The following is a 26,382-nucleotide window of genomic DNA, read 5'->3' as shown; positions in this document are numbered from 1 at the left end:
GTCTATAAGAGCCTTAAGAGTAAATTTGTTCACTTTTAAGATGACTACATTAAACAATTTAGCCAGAATCTTATTTCAGATTCTGTGATAAGCACATTGGCTACAGTAGATAAAAAGGTAAGTTGTGTGCCCTGCTTAGCAGGATAGAGGTTTATGTTAAATGTAAGAAAAATGATTATTTCTTTAATTTTTTATGCATATGACTGCCAGTGCTACAACCTAATTAACGTTTTAAGTTAATGTTTCAAAACTGCACTAAATTTTTATGAAGATTCCTGACTATTCTTTAAATAAAAAAATGATCTCTTTTTAAACAAAATATGGAATTAAGGATAAGACCGTTCTTTTCTTGTTTTAATAACGCATCGAAGCAGGTATACAGGAGCTGGCCACTTGTGCAGGTGTATGGCAGGCTGGTAGCTCTTACAGTCTAATTCAGCTAAATAATGCTTTTGTAGAAATGGGCATTATAGACTTGCACTCTGCTTTTCAGAAGTTCTCTAGATGTGCTTGCTCACAGACCAGTGAAAATACATATATTCCCTCCAAACTTCTGCCCTCGCTTTTTTTTTCTCTTCAAATTCAAGGCATAGTTGGAAGTTCTTTGTGACCTAATAGTTAGAATTCTGGGCTTTCATTGCTGTGCCCTGAGTTCAGTCCCTGGTCAGGGAATTAAGATCCTGCAAGTCACGTGGTGTGGCCCCTCCCCCCAAAAAAAGAAAAAGCTTGGTGACAAGGAAATCTGTTATACAGATTCATAATCTTTATATATTGATACCTAAAATACATTTACATGTATTCATGATGTACAAATTCATAAAGTGAAAGTGAAGTCGCTCAGTCGTGTCCAACTCTTTGCGACCCCATGGACTGTAGCCTACCAGGCTCCTCTGTCCATGGGATTTTCCAGGCAATAGTATTGGAGTGGATTGCCGTTTCCTTCTCCAGGGGATCTTCCCAACCCAGGGATTGAACCTGGTTCTCGTGCATTGTAAACAGATGCTTTACCATCTGAGCCACCTGCGAAGTCCAAAACCTTTACCTAAATGGTTAGGACAGAACTGTTGCCTGTTGTTCTAAACCTGAGCTTTTCCTTGGGTTGGATTCTGAACAGTCATTCCTTTGAATAGCAAGAATAAAACAACTTCTTAGGGAGGGGAAAGCTGGGGCCTGTCTTACTTAGTCCATGGAATTGAATTAAATCCTTCCTTTGCACAGGAGGACACAAGGGCTCTTCTGTGCTTTCCTCCTGTGCTTCCGCAGGGGTCTCTCTTCTTTGAGTATTGGGAATCAGGAAATAATCCGTTTAAATTGTGTCTGCCACAAATTACCTGTGGCTTTGAGTAAGTCTTCTCAGGGCTTTCTCTAAAATGAGGGATAAACTGGGCATAGTTTATCAGGCACAGTTTATAGGATTTACTGAATCCTACGGAGAGTTGGACACGACTGAGCAACTGAACTGAACTGAACCATTCTAACCAATCCTAACCACGAAGAACTTCCATCTATGCCTAGTTTATCTCTAGACTGATTTCTGAAGCCCCCGCTAGCCCTCGGGTTCTGATTATGCTTTTTGACCGTTCCTCTCCTTTACGTGTAGGAGTCCCCAAGTCCTCACCCCCAGTTCCTTCAGTGTGTATTGTAGTATATTGTGTAAGAACTTAGGTTACAGGAGCAAGGTTGTGTAATCCTGTGTTGGTTGTCTGATTTGCTCATGGATATCATCCTGGAGTGTATGTTCTTCTTTGAGAGGAAGGATAAGGTTTTTTTTCCTTCCCACCAAACCTTTTAACTTCCCACCCTAGTAGATTAACTCAGAGTGGGGAGTAGGTGCCTTTTATTCTTATTGCTAATGTTGTACACTTGGTTATTTCTTAAAGATAAAGCTTTCTGAATTTCCTGTCTCGCTGAGCAGAGGGTCAAGAGTTCTGACCCAGCCTGAGGTTCTGAGAGTCAGCCAGGGAAATGGGTGATGGAGGAAGGGAAGAGGGGCTGGCCCTCATTTCCTGGGGTTCTTTCCTTCAGAAAGGATTGTCTGAAGGATCTCAGAAAGGATACACAGAGCACCAGATCCTGAGTGGGGAGCAGAGAAAGGCTGGAGACTCCCAGCCTTCTTCACTGTTAACTGGAGGCTCCAGCTAGGAGTTTGGAGAGGACAGATTGGTGTGGTCATGGGACAGGGTTTCTAGAGCTCCAGATGAGATATGCAGACAGCCTTTGATAGATTCCAGCCATCAGAACTGTGGGCAGGAGAGATATTTAGAATTATAAGGTTGTAGATCAAGATGCATTAGTCCCTCACTCCCAGGTGTATTAACATTGAATCTAGTGAGCAGTAGAACTTGATGTGATAGGTGAAAAATATGTGTCTTCTTAATTGCAAATTAAATTTTGTGTATATATTTTCTTAACTAGTGAATAGACAAGCAGGTTGTATATGCAAACGTGTTTTATTAGGGGTTCCTATGAGGTCGCACTACTGTTGTCTGTTTGCCAGGTAACAAAGGCCCAGGGGGATTCAGGGCCCCACAGCTTCTCGTTGTAGAGTTTTCACTTAGCCAGTTCCTTCACTGCTGTGAGTGCTGCGTAGTGCAGCGTTGCTCGTTGACAGGTAGCAGATGTAGTTCTCGAGGGTAGGTTTCCACGAAAACTGTGACCAGAGATGCCATACAGGAGGTAATCATTACTCCTTTAGACGGCAGAGCTTTCCACGTTCTCTAAGCACATTATCAAAGCATATTGTATAATATTTCCTCTTGTATTTTTCTTTCTGCTTATAGTTTAATTGCCTAAGGAACTGCAAAACCTATCAAGCCAGAAAACCTCTGTGGTTTTATAACACTTCCCTCAAGTTTTTCCTTAATAAACCAATGCTTGCTGATGTTGTCTTCGAAATACAAGGTACGGTTCAGTTTTTACACAGTTCATCATTTGTTTTAATTTCTTGTTTTAACTTTCCGTTTCAGCTTCGAGTAGTTTGGTTGAAGGAACGACTATTCTCTATTGTAGGATGTAGATTAATAGTACTTGAATTTCTACAAATTTCTGCAGTTTCTAGAAAATTTCATTTTCTAGGGAAATGAAAAATTTTATTAAAATAAGAAAATAAATTTATGTTTTCCTTGGTTTGTTGTTGTTACCCAGTGCTTCGCTAACTTTTAGGGACTAGCAGGGGATAGGGCGATGTGACAGGTCCCCCACTTGAGTATTTTGTTTGTGTGTTTCTTTAAGATTGTAGCTTTTGAATCATCTGAAACTAGCCCCCTCAACATTTAACATTACATCTAGTTTATGTTTTCAGCTCTTCTCCCTTTTAATCTTGCTTGGGGTCGTGCCTGGCTCACATCAGGCGTCTGCAGTTATCACTGTGTTTACTTCTTAATGACACTCAGAGCTATCGCTGCTCTTTAGCTCTGTTGGAAAGTAGTGCCACCTAATTTTCATAAAGGTGAGCTCTTTTAATGCCCGTTATTGTTATCCGCTTGCATACTCTGTCACTTTCGTAGATGGAAAGCATAGTCTTAAAAATGAATTGTGAAATACCTTTAATTAGGAAAGTTGTTTCAAACGAATTAAGTACACGTTCAGGTGGGCTGTTTCTAAAAGGAAGATACAATTTAATTTTATGGTAGAAATGTATGGCAGCTAACAGTACCTTACTTTTTAAAAATGTTCACCAGGAAGATTTGTTTTGCTTTTAACTCTGGTCACTTGCCAAGACAAACAGTGAATTGGAAACTTACCAAGGTGCCTTTGGGTAAGCGGCTGTTAGTAGCTGCAGTGTGAGTGTGGGCTTCTGAGAATGGGACAGTCAGTGACCTTGAAATTATGTTAAAAGGGATTCGGAGAGAAAAAGGCTCACAGTTGACCTTATAATTTGCATAGGAGGCACTGACACCAATTATTTTACACTAGTATTTTGCAATATTATTTTAATGATATTGTATATTATTTTGCACTATTATTTTAAAATAACATTTTTCAATATTATTAAATGATAGTGTAAAATATTATTTTACTGTTTTACACTATTATTTTAGTGTAACCTGTTGAAAAGAGTTTCATGGGGAATATGGAATGCATGAAAATATATGTTACACTGAGAAAAGAGAGCAGTGGCACAGAGAACCCTCTCAGTCTCCTGCTTTTCTTTGGTGATCCCACCTACCGACCCTTCGCAGGCACCTGCTTGCACCCCCACCGTGGCAGTGGCTGGACCTGCAAGAGCCCCTTGTAATGCCTGTGGATACTGCATGCCAGCTGCTCCAATGCCCTTTGTAGCCTCCTCAGCTCAACCCCCAAGGCCTCCGAGGGAGTCAGGAGCAGAGAGGAGCAGGAATGGGTGAAAGCAGGTCCTCTCGGTGAGGTGAGCTAGCTCTGAGGAATGTGGTCACGGCTCTGGGGAGGCTCTACAGCCCTGCTCCAGCCTTGGCTTTGCTTTCCAGACAGTGTGTATGTATCCTTGGGCCAGTCCTCCTATGTCCACCGGGAGTCTTCTCGTTTGCAAAGTGAAGACCGTGAATCGTGTCGATTGTAAAAGGTCCTTTCTAGTGTTAAGATTGATGAGTCGGTGCTGACAGACCAGGTCAGGGTTTTGCTTGAAGCATTTTTACTGCTTAACAGGTTTGGCTGTGTTACTCTGCTTTTCGGATCCTCTGTTTCCTCACTTGTAGAATGAGGATAGCAGTTTCTACCTGGGAGAGGATGAGTGGTCATGAGGCTGGAGATGCTGGTGCGTAGAAAGGTATATTTAGAGCTTGATAGGCAGACCACACTGGTTTTCTGTGCTGAATCCAGGGCTGCAGCAAATCCTTTTTTAAAAATGTGCAGACATCACTGACAACTGACTGGAGTTGACATGAGATATAAAACTATGATTGAAATAGTCATCAAATGCGCACATGTACAAATATATAAATGCATACAGTGTGTATGTAAGTTTGTGTCTTTTTCCATTAAATAAAGGTAGTCACAGTAAACTTTTGGATATGATGTAGAAAGATATGTTTCCTTTTGACATCTGAATCTATGCCTTATGAAAAATACTAATACAGAGCTACATTCTGTCTTGTTTACTTAGTACATATTCTGAACCTCTCTTGAGCTAGACAAGTTTCCTGTTTTCAGGATAAAACAAAAGAATGATTCTAAAAATTTCATTTTTGAAACTTGGCAAGTAGTGTAAAGAAGGTATGAAAAGTGTAGTATTTTAGTATGTAATAAATGTAAGGATTCTTGATAATCTGTGCAAAGTTACTGGAAACTGGGCTTTAAATATTGTTTCACTCTTAAAACTCTTTTCTTAAAAAAAGAAAAGTAGCAACAATTTAATACTACAAAGGAGAGTTACTTTAGGTCTTGATGTTTTCAAAGGACGTATTCCTCTGTTAACTAAAAAACTGATGTCTTTCCCCCTGTAGTTCTTCAGCTCTCTCCTCTTGCTGTTCTGTAAATAATCACTACATTATTTTCATTTAGCATGTTTTATACTTTGCTTATATATATGTGTGTGTGTATATACAATATTTTAAAATGTGGCTGTACTGAGGTATTGTGTTACAGTCTCACAGTAGAACAAGTTATAACACCAGAACAGTAGTTTGAAAGGGTAAGAAACAGAAATGGGTATTTTCTTGATTGGAGGTGTAATGGTTTTTCAAACTCAATTCCAAGCTTGAAGTGGGCCTTGAAAATGCTTGAAGGCACTGAGTGTTCTGTTCTTGGTTTTGTAACTCCATTGTAACCACAGTTATCAACAGGAAATTTCTGTTCAAGTTTCAAGGTTGCCCATCAAGTTTCTTTCCCATCTGTTACTACCTACTAGTTATTTTTTTTTTCCAATCTTAAATTCCTCTGCTTAACCCAAATTGTAGTTTGTTTAAGCCATACTCCTAATTTTTTTTCTTTTTTCATGGTTCCTTATTTAAGATTTTAGAATCTTCAGGTTGGAAGTCAAATTGCATTGCCTATTTGAATTCCTTGTTAATTGCTGTGTACAAATACATCTAGCACACTTTCATTGTGGAAACTGGTCACCCCCCACACTGTAACATTGAGGGCAGGTGACCGAAAGGCAGAAGGGGCGTCAGGAAGGGAGGCTGCCTGCTGGTAGGTGTGAGGACGTGGCAGGAGAACTCCCGAGACTTCTCCCGCACGCATGGGAGATGCGTCTGTGCGGGTGCCGGGCATTTGAGCGCAGAACTGGCGCCGTCGTGCATTGCAGGTGGATCCTGAGGGGTTATTGGCTTTGGAGAAAGTCACTAAGGTTACGTGGAACTTTTTTCCTCTCTTTTTCTGAGCCAGAAGATGTTGTGTTTGGATATTAAAGAGCATGAAGAACCCAGTAACTATTTTGGAAAAGGATATATGCCCCTGAGAAGTATGAGATTTGGGGGCTGCCAGATGCAGACTTGTGGGCAGGGCAGGGTAGTCTGGCTCATAGTGTTACTTTCTGGAAGGGGAGAGTTTTGACACTCACACTGGCTATGGTGTCTTCCACCAAACTAAAAGTTTGGCATCTCCACACAGATATAAAGAACAGACTTTTGGACTCTTATGGGAGAAGGCAAGGGTGGGAATGATTTGAGAGAATAGCATTGAAACGTGTATATTACCATATGTGAAATAGATCACCAGTCCAAGTTCAATGCATGAAACAGGGCACTCAAAGCAATGGGACAACCCAGAGGGATGGGCTGGGGAGGGAGGTGGGAGGGGGGTTCAGGATGTACACACATGTACACACGTGGCTGATTCAGGTCAACGTATGGCAAAAAACACCACAATATTGTAAAGGCATTAGCCTCCGATTAAAATAATTTAAACAAACAAACAACAAAAAGATAATAAAAGTTTGGCATCTCCAAAGCGAGGTAGCTCCATGTTTCTCATCTTTGTACGTTCAGCACCAAACGTGGTGGTTGTCACGTGGCAGATGCTTGATGGTGATCTGTTGATCTGATCTAGACTGAGCTGAAGGCTGGCTGTAGGTTCATGGTTTCCTCAGGAGGTGGGAATGGTGAGCCCCAGGCTACCTGAGTCGCATCTGCCACAGCCGCGGTCCCTTGGCATGGTAGTTGGAGGGCTTAGCAAGTTTCACTGGAGAGTCAGTTCAGTTTCATGCGCTTCAGTGAAGCATATAGGCTGAAAAGTGAAAAGTGAAGTCGCTCAGTTGTGTCCGACTCTTTGCGACCCCATGGACTGTAGCTTGCACCAGGCTTCTCCATCCATGGGATTCTCCAGGCAAGAGTACCAGAGTGGGGTGCCATTTCCTTCTCCAGGGGATCGGTCTCCCGCCTTGCAGGCAGATGCTTTACCCTCTGAGCCACCAGGGAAGATATAGGCTGAGGGGCCTTTAAAATTTAAAGCAGCCCTGGCCCTCCCACAAGCAGGCCTTATTCATCTAGGAAGGGGAGGTTCCCTGTGGAGGTACTGTGACAGGGAGGAAGCAGGGGACTAGATCATCCGTCCTCTTCTGAATTTTCCATGAAGTCTGAAATGTTGCCTTTGGCCCCACAAGAGTTTCCTTTGCCATTCTTGCTGTGATCTATGAACTGCTTAGGCTAAGCATGATTTATTTTCCTGTTTCTGATATACGGAAGCCCGGCCAAGACGGTACTGTGAGTAATGGCTGTGTTTCCTTGGGAGGGCACATGGGCAGGGGTGGGTAGTGGTATTTCATGCCAATTGTAGAGGAATAGATGTTTTGTTATAAAAAACATGAAGCAAAATATTTCATTTCAGTGTTTCTAGCTTCAGAAAATAAAAACTAAGTAACAAATAATTGCCTCAAACAAATAATTGCCTGACTTGCAAATTGTTCCTTTCAAAGCCAACTTTTGAATGCTCTTAATTTTTCATTTTATTTAAAAAACTAAAAGTCTCTGAATTTTAATGCTGGTTATCACCCCCAGATCTGGTTTCTGAATATCAGCTTAGCTGTGCCTAATGCAGTACCATTCTGATTAGAAGGAAAATTGATGGAACAGTAACTCAGCAAGCTTATCACCCTTAGCTTTGTTTCCCGGTTGAACCTTACAGGTACGACGGTGCCGGCCCACAGGGCCATCCTGGTGGCCCGGTGTGAAGTGATGGCAGCCATGTTTAACGGGAATTACATGGAAGCAAAGAGTGTTCTGATTCCAGTTTATGGTGTTTCCAAAGAGACTTTCTTGTCGTTCTTGGAATATCTGTACACAGACTCCTGTTGCCCAGGTGAGCCATCATACATGTTACATGATGATGATGTTCAGTCTCTAAGTCATGGCTGACTCTTTGAGACTTCGTGGACTGTAGCATGCCAGGCTCCTCTGTCCTCCATTGTCTCCCAGCCTTTTCTTTGCTCAGATTCATGTCCATTGAGTAGACATGATACTATCCAACTATCTTATCCTCTACTGCCCTTTTCTCCTTTTGCCTTCAATCTTTCCCAACATCAGTGTTGGGCTGCCTCGTGGCTCAGTGGTAAGGAATCTGCCTGACAATGCAGGAGACATTGGTTCAATCCCTGGGTGGGGAAGATCCCCTGGAGAAGGAAATTGGCAACCCACTCCGGTATTCTTGCCTGGGAAATCCCATGGACAGAGGAGCCGGGGGCGGGCGTGGGGGTGGAGGCGGGAGCTACACTCCATGGGGTCGCAAAAGAGTTGGACACAAGAACTAAACAAGAACATGTTAAATAGAATCTCATAATTCTTTCTTTCCTGGTAATCCATTTTGAGACAGTGCTTTCTATGAAACCTCTTTTAAGGTTTGTGGGAGCTGACATCATGGAATGTGCCAAGCAGGTGGAGGTGATGTTGGGACAACAGAGAATTTTTATAGTCAGTTCAAGTGCAAGAGTGGCGATTGGGTGCCTCTATGGGCTCTCAGACCCTGGGAGAAGCTCACATGTCTCTGCAGCACCGACGGCACGCTGATCACTGCAGGCCCTCTGAAGTGGAGGTGCCTCATGGTACTCAGCAGCTACTCCACTGCCACAGATTAGGGCAGAGAGCTCCCTGGAACACTGTCCTTTCATGAGGAAAGTAGGGTTGGGCAGCCACTTTTATGGCTCTGACTTCTGATTGAGCACTTTTAAGAAATTTCAATATTCTGAGATTCCTGTGGTTGTCACTCTAGCCCAGAGGATGGCCTTTTTCCAACTTTTAATACTAAAAAGTCTGACTTTTTTTCTGATTTCTAGAATCATACTCTCCTAAAGCGGACTTATCCAAAAACTTTTCTTCAGTGGTTTAGAATGCCCAGTGAACTGTAGGATTTATTTCCCTGTTCACCGACTGTTGACTGGGAACTGTCTGTGGCAGCTGCAGAGTGGACCAGATTTTGCAGGTTCCCTGGACCTGGAGGCACTTGGGAGAAACTGCAGAATCCTTGCCACAGACCCGGAACCTTGGGATTCAGGCATGGAAGCCCCTTGTAACTAGTTTCTATGCTTTGACCAGCAGATGGCTCCCACTGCAGATACAACAGAATAAAGCCCAGTGGTTACAGTCCAGGAGCCTGAGGCCTTGGTTACAAGGACCAGGCCAGGCACCCTTGCCAATATAAAAAGAAAATACACCTTTCAGACCATACCTCTCTTCAGGCTTATTGCTTTAATTTTACATTCAGAAATGTTTGTTATTGAAATCTCCTAAGTTTTAAAAAAGTCGTGAGCCCTCTAGTGAAAAGTTTTAGAAATTCCAGGACAGAAAATTCTTTTAATTGAATCAGGTCTGGTCTTGCAGCTATCTGTAGAATGTTTTGGAGCCAGTTACAGTTGTTAGTGTTAGAGACTGGCTTATCATTGCTGTTTAGTAAAAATGAAGGCATTGATTCTCCTCAGAATGTCTATTACTGGGTATTTTATTATTTTGGTATTGGAAAAATTTGTATATTAAATCAAAATATTTGACTGGATTTGGAATAATAAGGAAATTTGTTTTCTCAGTCGCCCTCTCACTAGAGTAATCGAAGCTTTGGATTTTAAGTTTTATCTTCTAATCCGAAAAATATGCTCAGAAAAGCAGCAATAACTGTAAGACAGAATACTTCAAAAATGGTAAAAGGTGAAGTGTTGGGGGGAAAAATGAGTCAAAATGAATAAACAGAAAGTTAACTTGGATACTGGAATATTTACACTGGGAAATGCAGAAAGAAAAATTATTCATTTTGATAAATATTTATCATACACACTATTCTTGGTTCCTTGCTACATTTAAAGAGGGACAAGAAAGAATTGCATGAAAAAAATCATTCGACTTACAGAGAAGTGTTTTTTAAAAAAAAACTAACAAAAAAACCTGGGTGACTGCCAGGGGTTTAGGGAAGGGGGCTATTTTAGTGCTTAATGGGTACAGAGTTATCAGTGGAGGAAGAAGAAAGTTTTGGAGACAGGAGTGGCGATGGTTACTCACCAATGTGAATTTACTTCATGCCACTAAACTTTGCACTTAAAATTTAACGTTCTGTTTACACTTAAAACTTTTTGTTACATTTCAGTTCAGTCGCTCAGTCGTGTCCCACTCTTTGCAACCCCATGAACACAGCACGCCAGGCCTCCCTGTCCATCACCAACTCCCGGAGTTCACTCAAACTCATGTCCATCGAGTCGGTGATGCCATCCAGCCATCTCATTCTCTGTCGTCCCCATCTCCTCCTGTCCCCAATCCCTCCTACCATCAGACTCTTTTTGTTACGTTTATTTTACCACAATAAAAACCAAACAAACCTGGGGACTTAAGCCAGAAGAAAAATTTCAAGGATTTAGTATAGCTAACAGACAGAATTACCCAGTAGCCCTGGAGTTGATTATTAAGGTCAACGGTAGAATCTCTTTTCTCTGGAGAATTAAAAACAACAACAAGTTCACTTCCGAGTCCAAAAGCTTGAATGAATTCCACTTAAAATGGAGTTGTTTAGATTGCTGACTCAACTCCTTCAAGGCCTTTTTTGGTATTCTCTTTGACACTGCTTGGTACAGTCAGCACTGTTTTGTTTTTGCTGTTGTTCTGTGGCTAGGTCAGAAAGGAGATGGTATTATTGCACATTCTCTCTTCTTTCCCTTCCCTGCGTCAGCCGGCATTTTCCAGGCTATGTGTCTCCTGATCTGTGCGGAGATGTACCAGGTGTCCAGACTGCAGCACATCTGTGAGCTCTTCATCATCACCCAGCTGCAGAGCATGCCGAGCCGGGAACTGGCGTCCATGAACCTCGATATAGTCGACCTGCTCAAAAAAGCCAAGGTAATTGTAATTGGCCCCCAGGTTTCTGGTTGGTTGATTTTTCAAAAAAAAAAAAATTACAAAAATTATATTACTTCAGACTTTTTGTTTGTTTATTTCTCGAGTTGCATTACCCTTAAGAACTAATGAAAATAAATGAAAAAAAAAGAAATTTGAAGAAGGAGATGGCAACCCACTCCAGTACTCTTGCTTGGAAAATCCCATGGATGGAGGAACCTGATAGGCTACAGTCCATGGGGTCGCAAAGAGTCGGATACAACTGAGTGACTTCAGTTTCACTTTTTCACTAATGAAAATTAGTTTGGAAATTTGGCTACATGAGTGAAATGTGCCCTGACAACACGTCTGCAGACAATTTTGGAGCATAGGGTTTTTGAGCAATCGTTTTCTAAGGAGATAGTTGCCAATATGGAATTTTCCCAACTGAATGGTGGTCCCTGTTAGCGGCAGTCCTGTGTAATGCTGTATTGCTCTGTACAGGCTATAGAGAAAATAGAACTTTCCTTGAATTTCCCTCGAATTGATCCCATTTAGGATTCCTGAGAGAAAAATGGAGTCGTCGTGTAGATTGCTGGCTCACTCCTTCCAGGTTTTTTCTAGGCGTTCCCTTCGACGCTGGATGATTCGTACCCACTGACAAGAGATGCTGGTCTGAACTCATTTATGTGCTCATTCTTTCATACATCCGCTCACTTCATGAGCATGTTCTAAAGTTCTGGTTGTTTGTTGAGGTACATCAACACGATGTACTTCGTCAGTTCCTTCAAACATCTTTTATTGAAATGTCTCAATGTATGAGGAGTTACTCTAGTATTCCATTGCCTGCCCTAAGACAGCCATCAGGGCACAGTGATTGATTCTGGACTTACATTAAGCTGAACCTTCTAAGTCTTTTTTTCACAGGAATGTATTTGGTCCATCATTACAGATGATCAGGACTTTGTGAAATGTTATCTGGCATACAACATATTGGTTGTCCCTATCAACTTTGACATCCAGAAATTTGGAAAATATGACAAGTTTGTCTTTATCCAAGTTGCTAAGACAGAGCCACGTAAGGGGGCAAAGGACTGACTCTCTGACAACTAAAAGCTTACCTCCATGCTGTGTGTGTTAGTCACTCAGTCATGTCTGACTCTTTGGGACCCCATGGACCACAGCCTGCCAGGCTCCTCTGTCCATGGATTTCTCCAGGCAAGGACACTGGAGTGGGTTGCCATTCCTTCTCAAGCCTCCATGCTGAGGTGAATTCATTAATCCTTGTGTCCATTTCTGGGAATGGAAGGGAATTCATTTAAAGCATCTAGGTCTTCTCTTATTATCTCCATAGCTATTTTTCATTTCTCTCATAATCAAGTCCTCAGATCAGATGTATTTAATATTAAAGAAAAAGCAAATTTTAAAAAAGAGATTAACCTTCATCTGTCTTTGAAATATAATTACATTGAGCTTGGGATTAATAGCTATTCTGTAGATTTAGGTTAAAAGTTCTTTTTTATTCTTTCTAGCATTTTCAGATTCATTTTTGATGTATCATTTTCTTACATTCTAACAAGTCTTTCATATTAAAAAAAATGTGCACAAGCTTTGTTTTCCTTCCCTTGTAGTACCCTTTCTCATAGTTCATGCATAAGAGAACTTTCTGCTTGGTTGCATTGATTTCTTTAAGTGCCCCTCCCCCCAAAACACACACACCCCACACACGGTTCCTCATGAGAATCATTTATGATTGTATTGTCAAAACTTCTTCCTGACCTATCTTCCCTGAATGTGCAGTTTCTGACTGTGAGTTGTATCCTTATTTTTCCCCTTGAATTTTTAACGTCTAAGACACCAGCTCTGCTTGAATTTTCCTGTTTCTGAAGACTTTTCTGTTTGCTAGCATTAAGCCTGCATTTGCTCGTTTTCCCTTAGTCTGTTCCTGGCAGTCCCTGATTTGCCAATATGAATCACAGAAACAGGATCAATTTTCTCCCCAGTTCTCTTTGAAGTTCCTAGGTTGAGGTTCAGCTTTGCCAGCCAGTTCACCTGTCGGTCAGACTTTGATTGACCTTTCCCTCATTGCTTCTTTGACTTCTGTCTTTTGGCACAGTTAGACTTCTAGTGGCTCTCTGAATAATTGAAATTTCCAATCCCTCTATCATCTCTTCCAGTTTTGTATTGTATATCAGGAAACATCATTCATACTTTTAAAAAAATTTTAATAGAAAAAGGGGTCACAAAGAGTTTTAGGAAGGAGATGATTGCTTATTTTTTAAAATGTATTTATTTGTTCTGGCTGTGTTGGGTCTTAGTTGCAGCTTGTGGGGTCTAGTTCTCTGACCAGGGGTTGAATCCAGGCCCCATGTATTGGGAACGTGGAGTCTTAGCCACTGGACCACTAGGGAAGCCCCACATCATTCACAGTTTTGGTACAGATAAGTTTTGGTATTCTCTCTCTTCTGCTGGAACTTTCCTCTAACCTCTGTCAGTTCTTCACCGTGATTCTGCCTTTGGATTCATATATTTCCGTCAAGTTGGAATCTTAACGTGCAACAAAGGCTTTTTTTCCCCCCTTAATCAGATCAGTTCCTTTGGATCGAGGTAGAAATGCCCTATTGCTCCTCTCCTTTAAGCCTTCTCTTGGCAGACTTTGGTGATTCCTTTGAAGTCCTATTTACTTTCATATTAAAGTGTTAAGTTCAACTTCTTATAATCTGTGCATTGATATTTGGCTTTTTCAAACCACCATTTTTGTTTCTGACAGTTTCCTTGTGAGTTTGGGTGAGGGGGTGGGTATTTTCTCCATCATTACTATTCTTCCCAGGGCTGTTAAATGCTGTAGCATTTGCTTTATGGTATTTTTTTAAATGTCTTTAAAAATTCCATAATTTATTTCAGTTTAAACTGTCCTCTCGAGTCAGCACATATTCTTCCAAAAATGTAGTTTTTCCAGTGGGATGCATTTCATTTCTTGCCAAGAACTCATAATTATAAAATCTTAAATCTTATTCAGAAATAAAATTCTGCCCTTGAACCATGTTTTTAATAGCCAGCTATTCATTTCTGTGATCTCCCTCTCTCTTGAAGTCACAGGCTGTAGGCAGTGTTCTAATCAGCGAAAACATAAAGTGAAAAAAGATTGTTAAAATGTGATATTGTATTAAACGTACTATAAAGTCTCTTATAATTCAAAAATTCCAATTTTTTATAATTAAAATCAGGGCTTCCCTGGTGGCTCCGAGATAAAGATTCCACCTGTCAATGCAGGAGACACGGATTCAATCTCGGGGTCAGGAAGATCTGGAGGAGAAAATGGCAACCCATTCCAGTATTCTTGCCCAGAAAATCCCATGGGTAGAGAGGAGCCTAGCAGGTTATAGTCCATGGAGTCTCAAAGAGTTGGATTCAACTTAGCAAATGAACAACGCTAACATAATTAAAATCAGAGGGACATTTGAATTTACATGTTAAAATATTCCCACATTATGACTTAAAAAGAGTGATACTTGAGTTTCTTCCTTAAGATTTGAGATTACAAATCTGTTTTCAATGTAGTATTACTTATTATTTACATGCACTTTCCTGATGGCTCAGATGGTAAAGAGTCTGCCTGCAATGCAGGAGACCCAAGTTTGATCCCTGGGTTGGGAAGATCTCCTAGAGAAGAGAACAGCTACCCACTCCAGTATTCCTGCTTATATACTATCTTTGAGTATAACAAGAATATTGGAGTGGGTAGTCATTCTCTTCTAAGAGAGCTAGGGCTTCCCTGATAGCTCAGCTGGTAAAGAATCCGCCTGCAATGCAGGAGACCTCAGTTTGATCCCTGGGTCAGGAAGATCCACTGGAGAAGGGATAGGCTACCCACTCAAGTATTCTTGGCTCAGCTGGTGAAGAATCTGCCTGCAATGTGGGAGACCTGGGTTCAATCCCTGGGTTGAGACCATCCCCTGGAGAAGGGAATGGCTACCCACTCCAGTATTCTGGCCTTGAGAATTCAATGGATTACAGTCCATAGGGTCGCAAGGAGTCGGATACGACAGCGACTTTCACTTAAGAGATCAGTTAATGTATTTAGCCTAAAGGTAGAAACAACCTAAATGTTTATCAACAAATGAATGAATTAAACAAATGTGATATATGCAGTGATATATTACTCAGCCTTAAAAAGGAGTGAAGTTTGTATATATTGTGATGTGTGTGTGTGTGTGTGCTCAGTCGCTCAGTCATGTTTGATTCTTTGCGACCCCATGGACTGTAGCCCACCAGGCTCCTCTGTCGATGGAATTTTCCAGGCAAGAATATTGGAGTGGGTTGCCATTTCCTCCTCCAGGGGATCTTCCCATCCCAGGGATCGAACCTGGGTCTGTATTGACAGGCCAGTAGTGCCACCTGGGAATCCTGTATGTGTCTGTGTGTTTTAATTGGAGTACGGTGGCTTTACAGTGCTGTGTTAGTGTCTGCTGTACAACAGTGTGAACCAGCTATATGTGTATATAGATCCCTTTCCCTCTCGAGCCTCCGTCACCCACACCGCATCCCAGAACGCCGAGGTCGTCACAGAGCGCCGAGCTGAGCTTCCCTGGGTACAGCGGCTTCACGCCAGCTATCTGCTTTACGCGCGGCGGTGTGTGTGTATCAGTCCTAGTCTCCCTGTTCATCTCAACCGTCTCTTCCCCCGTGTGTCCACGTCTGTCCTCTACATCTGCATCTGTGCTCCTACCCTGTAGATAGCTTCATCAGTACCATTTTTCTAGACTCCATATATATGCATTAGTATATGATATTTGATTTTTTTCTCTAACTTACAGTGGAAACAGTGTCAGACTTTATTTTTTGGGGCTCCAAAATCATTGCGGATGCTGATTGCAGCCATGAAATTAAAAGACGCTTACTCCTTGGAAGGAAAGTTATGACCAACCTTGATAGTATATTAAAAAGCAGAGACATTACTTTGCCAACAAAGGTCCGTCTAGTCAAGGCTATGGTTTTTCCCGTGGTCATGTATGGATGTGAGAGTTGGACTGTGAAGAAAGCTGATCGCCGAAGAATTGATGCTTTTGAACTGTGGTGCTGGAGAAGACTCTTGAGAGTCCCTTGTACCGCAAGGAGGTCCAACCAGTCCATTCTAAGGGAGATTGATCCTGGGTGTTCATTGGAAGGACTGATGCTAAAGCTGAAACTGCAATACTTTGGCCACCTCATGCAACGAGTTGACTCACTGGAAAAGACTCTGATGCTGGGAAAGGTTGGGGGCGGGAGGAGAAGGGGACGACCGAGAATGAGATGGCTAGATGGCATCACCGACTCTGTGGACATGAGTTTGAGTGAACTCCAGGAGTTGGTGATGGACAGGGAGGCCTGGCGTGCTGTGATTCATGGGGTCACGGAGAGTCGGACACGACTGAGCGACTGAACTGAACTGAACTTCACTCTGTATGACAGACTAGATTCATCCACATCACTGCCGATGACCCAGTTTTGTTCCTGAAAAAGTAATGAAGTTTTAATGTGTGCTGTAACATGGGTGAACCTCAGGGACCTTATAGCATAAAGTAGAATAAATCAGTCAGAAAAAAGACAAACAGTACATAATTTTGTATAACCTATATGAGCTACCTGGAATAGCCAAACTCAAGTCTCTTGCCAGAGACCGGGGGTAGGAGAACGAGAGAGTTATTGTTTAATGAGTACAAAGTTTCCATTTGGGATGATAAAAAATCTCTGAAAATGGACAGTGGTGATGTTGCACAATGATGTGAATATACTTAATGTCAACAAATTGTACACTTAAAAGTGGTTAAAATGGTAAGTTTCCTGTGACTTATATTTTACCACAGTAATATTGAAAGAACTAGACTCATGTTCCAAAGTTGCCTGTCAGCAAGTTACTGTAATCCGAATTGCGTGGTTGGATGGGTTAGTCATGGGTTGGAGGTGTCACTGGGTTGGCACCAAGGTGATGATGTCATGGCCAAGTTTCTGAGTTTCCCTTTTTTCAGCTGTTGGAACTCAGGATGATAAATGTGCTGGAAATCCTGCTCAGTGCAACGTACATGCCAGTTATAAGCAGCTATTCATCCATAACCTCACAGAAATACTTACATGTTGAAACCCATACCCTTAGATCGATGATATTCCCTCCTCAGAATATTCTTTGGTTTTCTCTGCGGGTGAATTTGTTGAGGTATGGCCAAGTATATACCTTTATTGACCCTAATCATCTCTCTGCCACACAGATATAAGTGTAGTTCGCGAAGGCCATGACCTTAGATGAAAAGCTTAAATGAAAATCCTCAAGAATCTCCAGTAGACTTTGTTACCCACAGATGTAGTCAGGCGTCTGCTTAAAAGCCTTTAAGCTCCATGTCCACTGTAACTGTTTCTTCATTTGATTTGGTTTCTTCATTGATGTGATTTTATTGTGATTTGTTAATAAGGCTCCCTTTTCCTGCCTGCTGTCAGAGTGGGCTGAAGGTTGCATCGTGTGCAGACACATGCAACATGGAATTGGGCCCTCCGAGAGTTCTCCTGGACCCTTCCCTCGATCGTATCGTCATGTTGACGGTCATTGTGTACAATATTGTTTCACTTTCCATTTTTCTTGCAGTTTCACCACTCTGATTGCCTCTCAACCTGGCTGCTTCATTTCATCGCCACTAACTACCTCATCTTCAGTCAAAAGCCTGAATTTCAGGATCTTTCAGGTAGATCGCTAATTAATGTTTTGGGGGAAAATGATACTCTTTTTCTTAGATTTGAGACATAATTTGTAGGAATGGTAGTTTTTAAAAAATAAGTCAGTGTAAGACATTCCTTTTAAGTATGCAGTGTGGTAATGAGGATACTTATAATACCTGTTTCATAAGAAGCTTGACCTGTGTTGCACAAGACACTTTCTAATGCTGGTTTTGTAGCTCCCATCCATTTTTAAGTGCATTTTTTTGTGAATTAGATAAAGTGGGCTCACGTGGTATTTGGTTGTGATAAATGAGATTTGGTTTTAACCATCTAAGTCAGAAGCGGCATTTAGGTAGTTCAGCTTTTTAAATTCTCTTCTTATAAAGAAAAATTTATCCCAACTTGTACTGGTTATCTTCTGTCTCTGTATTCGCCTATCATATTACTTGGCAATAATAATTTTTTATTGATCAAAGAGCATTGCAAAGTTTACTGAGCAAAGAGTATACTTAATGTGATCTTTTAAGGTAAATTATAGAGATTAAAACACCAGTCAAATGGTGAGCTTCTGAGTGCTGCATAAGATCAAAGAAAATGAAAATACAAGAGTCATCAAGGTAGTCAGTTTAGATACAGTGGTTCGCTCATGTTATTGCCTAGAAAAGATTCAAGGAACAATCAAGTTATTGATTAAAAAGGAGAAGGTAAAGCTCTCCCGGTCAAGTAGTTTCAAATGATAAGCAGAAAAATCTCCCTGGCAGTGGCCAAAGGTCTTGCGAGGTGGGCGGGAGTGGGATGGGTGGCAGAGAGGGGGGGGGGGCCGGAGCTTGTTGCTGGATTCCTGCCGGCCACCTTCATCCAGAGCACTGCCCTTTACCTGCAGAGATCTTAGAATTCTATGTAAAAATTGGCTTGTAAAAGAGAACCTGGTGCCAGATGTCCACCTCGCTTGTCTTCATTCACCTACTCATTGCATCGTTAGGGAAACCAGGAAACACACCGTCAGTGTGGGGCAGGTATATTCAGCCAGTCAGCACACATTGGGTGCCTGTTGGGAGCCTCTTTCCGTAGAATCTTAACAGGGCAGGAGTGGAACATAACACATCATAGCAGGAACAATAGATATTTACTGTTTCCTTTGTGCAAGAACCAGAGTGCATTCTTAAACATAAGGCATACATCCCCTTGCTGTTAGTAGGGGGAATTCTTAACAGTTATTCGTTAATCAGGCAATTAAAAATGAAATAAATGGACATTTTGATTTTAGGGCCACCTTCGTCACCTTAATGCCACCTTAAGTCACCTTCATTCGTGAAAGACAAGATGATTTTCCGATTACTGTTCTGTGTAGATGTATGATACACGTGTGCTTCTTGGGTGGCGCTAGCAGTAAAGAACACACCTGCCAAAGCAGGAGGCTTAACAAGAGACATGGGTTCGATCCCTGGGTCAGGAAGATCCCCTGGAGGAGGCCATGGCAACCCACTGCAGTATTCTTGCCTGGAGAATCCCACGGACAGAGGAGCCTGGCAAGCTGCAGTCCATGGGTCACAAAGAGTTGGACATGACTGAGCGACAGAGCATGCCCGCACAGAATACCCATGGAGTACCATTGCAGCCTAGGGAGAAAGATGTTCTCTGAGTCCTTTGCGTTATTCGTTTTTATTTTATTACTTATACAATTGCCTGTTAAGCATGTTATCACCACCTAGCATAGTGAGAAGCAGGACTCCAGGGTGTCATTTGAGAAGGCAGGGTAAGAACACGAGACTACGTCAGTGACTGTCTAATGTTCCTCTGATGGAAATAAAAATGGTATCCTGAGTGCTCTGATTGATCGGTGCCTGTTCACATCCAGGACCTGTTGTGATATATCCTCTTGGGCAGAGGAGAAAAAAAATGCCCCTGTGTATAAGGGAGAATTTGATGGCCTATATCAGCAGTCACAAATTGACAAGTCTGTGGGTTGAATGTAACTTGCCCAAGGATCTTATTTCTACCACATGGTATTATAAATTCTTTTAGTGTCAACATTTAAACATTGTAACGTGTCATATTTTAAGAATTGAAATTTCTGGCTTCTTTTGAAAAGTTGGTGCTTCTGGGCCCATCTTGCGAACTGTCAACACCCTGAAATGGAGCATGACTGCACATGTACCTGACACAGTGGCACAGTCTCTTCCCAGATGCCTGACTCTTGGCCTACTTCACATGGTCCCTTGAAATTGAAAGGCTTCATGTCACAGTCCCTTTGCAGCTTACTTAAAGAATGGCTCATTTTCAGCCTCAAAAATTATCAGATTATTATTGGAATTATAAGAAATATTTTCCCTTAACTGGGAATTTTTCTTCATTAGAGGTGTTTAGAAATTGAAAAGTGAGACTGGAAAAGATCTTATGTTAATGCTGCCGCCGATACATCATAACTCAGTGAAAGAACTCATTAAATACTAGGTGTATTTTACATACCAGATTCGTATGAAAGCAAACACCAATGCACAAGAATATGTTACCCTTGGCACTTATGGATTCACTTTTTCTGTTTATCTCAGTACTATGTTATATAACAGGTTTGTTTTTTTTTTTTGGCTTCTTTTGATTTTTGCTGGCTACCAGAGCTCATCTATGATAATTTTTTTCTCTCTCTTTCCTTTAATGTTAACTGAGGTATCAGTCTTATATCACCTTTGCTTCCTATGAAATGTACAATTAATTTCCTTGAGCAGCTAGGCCCTGCAGCCTGGAGCAGGACCTTGCTAATCCAAATTATAATAGATGGGGTCAAACAGTAGATGGAGAAGTGGAAACTGGCTTAGCAGAAGGAAACTTAAATGCCCACAGAAGGGAATACTGACGAGAAACAACCTGAACCAGCCAGCAGAATACTGTAAAGCCTTAGAAATTTGCGAGACCTGGTACTTCAGAAAGCAGAATGAGACTTGGGGCTGAAAGCCACAGAGCTATTTGAATGCTTCTGCTACGCTCTGTCCCACCCAGGCAGGGAACTTGTCATCACAAGAATTGGGGGTTTATTCCTGGAAAAGTTAAAACCAGAAAAGCTAGAGAATCATAAACTCAGAGTGTAGCTGAGATTGGGGCAAGGAGCTGGCCTGAAAACATAGGGATCATATGAAAGTGCACGCATTATGCAGAAAGCCTCCAGCCTTCTTCCCATCTCCAGGTTCTAGAGTTTTGGCAGCTAGGTATTTGACTCCCACCTTGACTCTTCAGTAGTCAGCAAGTCCTGCCCATGCCCAAAAGATTTCCAAACTGCTTTCTAGCATTTCACTTTTAAATATGAAGAGGTTAACTGAGGATCAGCTGATATTTGAGGCACCGTCCAATGGGAAAGGTGAATACCAAAACACAATGAAGAAAAATGGAAGAGAAGGAATTTACAGGAGCAGAGGGTAGAAGGAAATCTTACAAAACCCCAAAAACCCTATAATTAATATCTGCAAAGAATGAGAGATACGTGTTTGTAAAACAAGGATAGACTGTTATAAAAGAGAAACAGCAGTCGTAGAGCCTGAGGGTAGAGTAGTGGTCGCTGGGGTGTGGGGGAGGGGGACAGGGAGGTGATGTTTGGTGGGTGTGGAGTTTCAGTCTTGCAGGATGAAAAGAGTTCTGGAGATTGGTTGACAAAAATGTGAATGTACATAACACGATTGAACGGTACACTTTAAAATAGTTAAGGTGGTAAATTTGATATTACATGTATTTTAGCATAATTAAAGAAAACGATAAAAGAACAAGAAGTTGCTCTTGAAAATTAGGATAGCATTAAAAAAAAAAAAAACCATAACAGAACACCCAAACAGCTAAATAAATAAACGAGTAGGAAGATCAAGGTAAGGAAATCTCCTAGGAGGTAGGACAAAAAGAGACAGGAGAAAAAGGGTTTTTAAAGAAAAATAAAAGTCGGAGGCTCAGTGCAGGAGTGAAGTATCTGAGTGACAGAAGTTAATACAGGAGAAAGAAAAAAACACTGAGGAGGAAATTATCAAAGACATAATAGGAGAAGTTACCCCAGTACTGAAGAAACCGAGTCAGCATATTAAAAGGCTCCGCTAAGTGCTCAGCGTAATGACTGAACAAGGTCCATCATTGGGCTGTGCAGGAACACCAGCTTATAAATAGGAAAATCTAAATGTTTATAGAATAACAAACCCTCGCTACCCTCGCTAGGAGTCGGACACGACTGAGCGACTTCATTTTCACTTTTCACTTTCACACATTGGAGAAGGAAATGGCAACCCACTCCAGTGTTCTTGCCTGGAGAATCCCAGGGACGGGGGAGTCTGGTGGGCTGCCGTCTATGGGGTCACACAGAGTCGGACACGACTGAAGTGACTCAGCAGCAGCAGCAGATGACTTATCAGTGACTGAATCTGCATGGGACTAGAGTTCTTAACAGCCTTGAAAACTGGGAAACAATGGAGTACTGTCTTCAACATACTGAGGGAAGATTCCATACCAAACCAGATGATCTGTTGAGTGTAAGATGCTTCATCACAAACAAGGTCTCAAAAATACTTATGCTTGCCCCCCTTTCAGGAAGCTAATAAAAAAGGTGTGCTTCACCAAAACTAGAGAAAATAGAGTGAAAGACTTGAAGTCTAGGAGCAGAAGGAAAAAGAATTGAGAGGACTTTAGAGTTTGGAAGGTTGAGTTAGCGACAAAGAAAACTAAATGAAAAACACAAAGTCCTTTATCTCCAGGTAAAAGAAGTCTTACTTGGAGGGGGGGAACATAATCAAATACTACTTGATGAATCAGTGACATGATGTATATAATTGTAAGTCACAGAATAGCGTGAATCCAGATGACTGATTGAGAGGAGGGGAGGAAGTATGCAGCAGAGCTTGGATCTCATCTGTTACACAGGAAACCAATACTTAATATTGAAAGTTGATCCCAAATAAAATATATTCAATTAATACTCTTTTTCTAAAACTTTTAGTGGAAGAACGCAGTTTTGTTGAAAAACACAGATGGCCATCGACTATGTACTTGAAGCAGCTTGCAGAATACAGGAAGTACATTCACTCCCGGAAGTGTCGTTGCTCAGTAATGTAACCTGGAGTTTTTATATACGTTCATTTTTTTTCTTGTTATTATGAAGAATGGGGTACTTCTGGGTTCCAGGAAGATTCTTGCGACCGTAACCAATATGGGAGTTTTAAAAAATCACCGTTCAGCTTAACGTGCTTATTAGATCTTGTTGGAAAAAGCTACTATTGTGATCTTAAAAGGGAACAAAATATACTGTAGGTTAAAATGAAGACTTCACCCTAGCATATAAAGCTGTGTACAGCTACTTTTTCCTTTAAGATTTCTTACTGGTTTAGTGATATGAATATCCCCTCCATTTAAGAAATGTTCAAGTTTTTAAAAAATCATGTAGTATTAATGCAGAAATTTCATCTGATTAATTGCTCTATTAAAATAAGGGCCATTTAAAGACCCAGTATGACTGTTTCTATAATGAGAAATCTAGAAGACTGATCAGACTGAGATCTTAGAAATTTTCCTGGGATTTTAAACATGAAATGCCACTTCATTCCAAATCAAGTGACAGTATTCAAACCATAATGAAAAAAACAAGCTGTTTTTTATCCAAACAACCCACCTGATCCACCTTGCCTCTCTTCCATGATTCTTATTAGCCAGGAAATCTGTATAAGGCTGGCTTTGTGGCCATGTAGCCTGTGTGCTCACACAGGGCCCCCTGCTTAGAAGGGCACCATGCTTGGTCCACTACCCTGCGATTGCTGTCTTGAAATTCATGATGTTTGAAGGAGGGCGCTGCGTTCTCACTCTGTACTGGGCCCCCCAGATTATACATATCTCCTTGCAGGGTATGTTGTCTTGCTCAGAACGTTATCTTCTCTGAAAGCAGAAAGGAGGCGCTGACACCAAGCAAAGAGAAGGAAGCTTGCTGAGGAAAGAGATCGCACGGGGTTTCCCCCACGGGGAAGTCTGTCCCACCCAGGGCCTCTCTCCTCTGCCACCTCCACGGGCAAGTGAGAAATGCTTCGTGTTGGCTTCACTTTGAGACACTCAGAGTCCTGGCTCCACACAGATAAATACTTTCCTGATCATTTCGAAGACCAGGATGTTGATAAAAGTGACTGGCTGGTGTGACTTTAATATGAATTTATGAAAATGCTCATAGGAAAAGATGCTTTCGAGAGAATTTGCAATCAAAAGCTCAAGAGTTTTCTTTCTTTTAGTGTATTTACTAACATTAAGACATCAGTGGCTTGAACTGTGTGAATTCTCTCTGTGGACTGAAAGGGTATTTAATGAAGAACAACATGAATCTTGTCCTTCAGGATTTTATCTTGTAAGTTCAAAGAAAGGATATAAATCAAGACCTGTTACATGGAAAGAAAAAGGTACTAAGATAGAGGACAGAATTATAGTTTCTTTTGAATCACATGTCAGCAGAAACAATTACATCAGAAGCTTACAAGCTGAGAGATGGAAAACCAGATTACTATTTATTGTTACCATCCTTTTTATCTGTAATAAAGTATTGGAATATATTTTTATTTTAATTTCCAGTTACTTTAGAATACACATAGTTTTTGCCCACCTATTCTGAGGTTTGTTTGAACAGTTTTATGCCATAGATTAGACACAATACTATACAGTTAGTCCTTGAATGTTTGCCAACACTGTCAGAATAAAACAGTAAAAATTCCCTATAAATATCTTACAAGAAACCTGATTTTAATTGGATTGTGTTGATAAAGATTACTGGAATGCATTTTTAGTTTTTGTATTTAATTCATTTGAGTTAATCAACTCTCCCACTTGACAAGGATTAGCGATGTAAAAAATAAATACTGAAGTAGATTTTTAGTAATTCATTCACATTTAAGGCCTTTTAAAATGTAATGATAGCCTTTTGCTTTTCATAAGCATGCCCTTACCCCTACATTAATTACAGCATTATGTCTAAGCAACTTTTAATCTAGGCAACTGAAAAATATAAGTGCTAAAGTAAAATATTCCCTTGAAAATACTATTTAACAGTTCAGTAGACTATAGATAGTTTCTGGGTTGGTGGACCTAAGTGGAAGTTGGGTTTGGAGCTGCTGCTCTGTTGGCATTGAGCACGTAGTTGTTGTGAAAGTTCTTTGTCACCTGCAAGTGACTCAGACGCACACATGTCACAGCCCTCCTGTGCTAGTCAGAACGGTAATCACGTTAGTGTTTAAACCTAGGCTCTTCAGTACCTTTGGATTAACTTGATTTAAGATAATAAGAGTTTTTTTTTTTTTTAAAGAAAAGCAAACCTACAATCTTGGAAAATGAGTGCTCTTTTAGAGTTTTTCTAATTGAAAGATTATTTCTAGATGAATGTATGCTTTGTGCTGATCTCTGCTTCAATATATTTATCAGTCATTTTATTTAGAGAAGATACTGTATTGTATCAATAGAACTAAGGCCTTTTCTTTCTGGGCCAGATTTTCACCTTATATAACCCTTTATATACTTCTGACTACTCTGTGTTCATATTGTAGGAGAGTAGGCGTATAACAGAAGGTTTCAGAAACTTAACTGAAATTCACCCTGTCTAATCCAGCATGGTGATTTCCTGTCGGGCCGAAGCAGAAAACTGAAGAATTAGGTAAATTTGACTTTCTGGACAGCTTAACTTCTCAACTGTAATTTTAAAAACTACACTACACTGATACAGCTAATCAGACAAAAATGTCCTCGTGTATTATTTAATTTAAATCACCTGTTTAATTCTGTCTTTAATAATTTTGCAAAGAAGGGTATGTGTGTATTTTAATATAGCCTGACCTGAATTTATATGTTTTTAGTTTTAGTATTTAACACTTTTGTAACAAATAAACTTTTTTTTTAAAACAAGCTTCACACAGTGTCGTGTAGTTATTTTCACTTCAGATGTGAATTGCTGAAGTAAATTTGGGAATCCTGCCTTGTATTTCTCAAGCATAATTGTTTTGTGAAAACCATTATGTGCAAAATATTTAAAATGTTGATATGGTAGCTATAATTCTACCAGTTATTAAATATAAAGAAATTTCTCTTAACAAAAATATTTCATTTCTTTTAAAAAAAGATGCTTTGACAATTATGTAGCATAGAAACGAGCACTTATGTGTTATTTTGGGGCCAAGACTTTTGAGAAACAGAGGCAACTCCACACAATGCGGGTTAAGAATTTGGGTCTTTCCAGCAAAATGAAAACGCACCCTACTGACTGGGAGAAAATATTTGCTAGTTCTGTATCTGATAAAGGGTTAGTATCCAAAATATGTGAAGAACTCATCTAACTCAATAGCCAAAAAAAAAAAAAAACCACCCAAATAAGCCAATTAAAACGTATGCAGAGGATCTGAATAGACCTTTTTTCAAGGAAGACATACAGAAAGCAAGCAGGTACATGAAGAGATGCTCAGGATCATTAATTTTCAAAGAAATGGCAATCAGAATCACAATGAGGTGTCAC

General features: G+C 40.7%; 1 protein-coding gene across 1 annotated transcript in view; it reads left to right on the top strand.

Annotated features, from left to right (window-relative positions):
• The window catches only part of RHOBTB3 (Rho related BTB domain containing 3), an 84,756-nt gene extending 59,581 nt beyond the window's left edge, over window positions 1–25,175 (top strand). Inside the window, exons 14-19 of the mRNA XM_088839287.1 lie at window positions 2,781–2,901; window positions 8,041–8,214; window positions 11,059–11,225; window positions 17,818–17,914; window positions 22,852–22,963; window positions 23,749–25,175. Of these exons, the coding sequence (XP_088695413.1) occupies window positions 2,781–2,901; window positions 8,041–8,214; window positions 11,059–11,225; window positions 17,818–17,914; window positions 22,852–22,963; window positions 23,749–23,833 (756 nt within the window). The 3' untranslated portion in view covers window positions 23,834–25,175. The remainder of the gene's footprint in view (window positions 1–2,780; window positions 2,902–8,040; window positions 8,215–11,058; window positions 11,226–17,817; window positions 17,915–22,851; window positions 22,964–23,748) is intronic.
• The last annotated feature ends 1,207 nt before the right edge of the window (window positions 25,176–26,382 follow it).

This window comes from Moschus berezovskii, chromosome 8 (assembly GCF_049115385.1).
Source record: "Moschus berezovskii isolate FMDL1 chromosome 8, NW_MosBer_1.0, whole genome shotgun sequence".
NCBI classification, from domain to species: domain Eukaryota; kingdom Metazoa; phylum Chordata; class Mammalia; order Artiodactyla; family Moschidae; genus Moschus; species Moschus berezovskii.
This window is presented reverse-complemented; position numbering and strand designations above follow the sequence as displayed.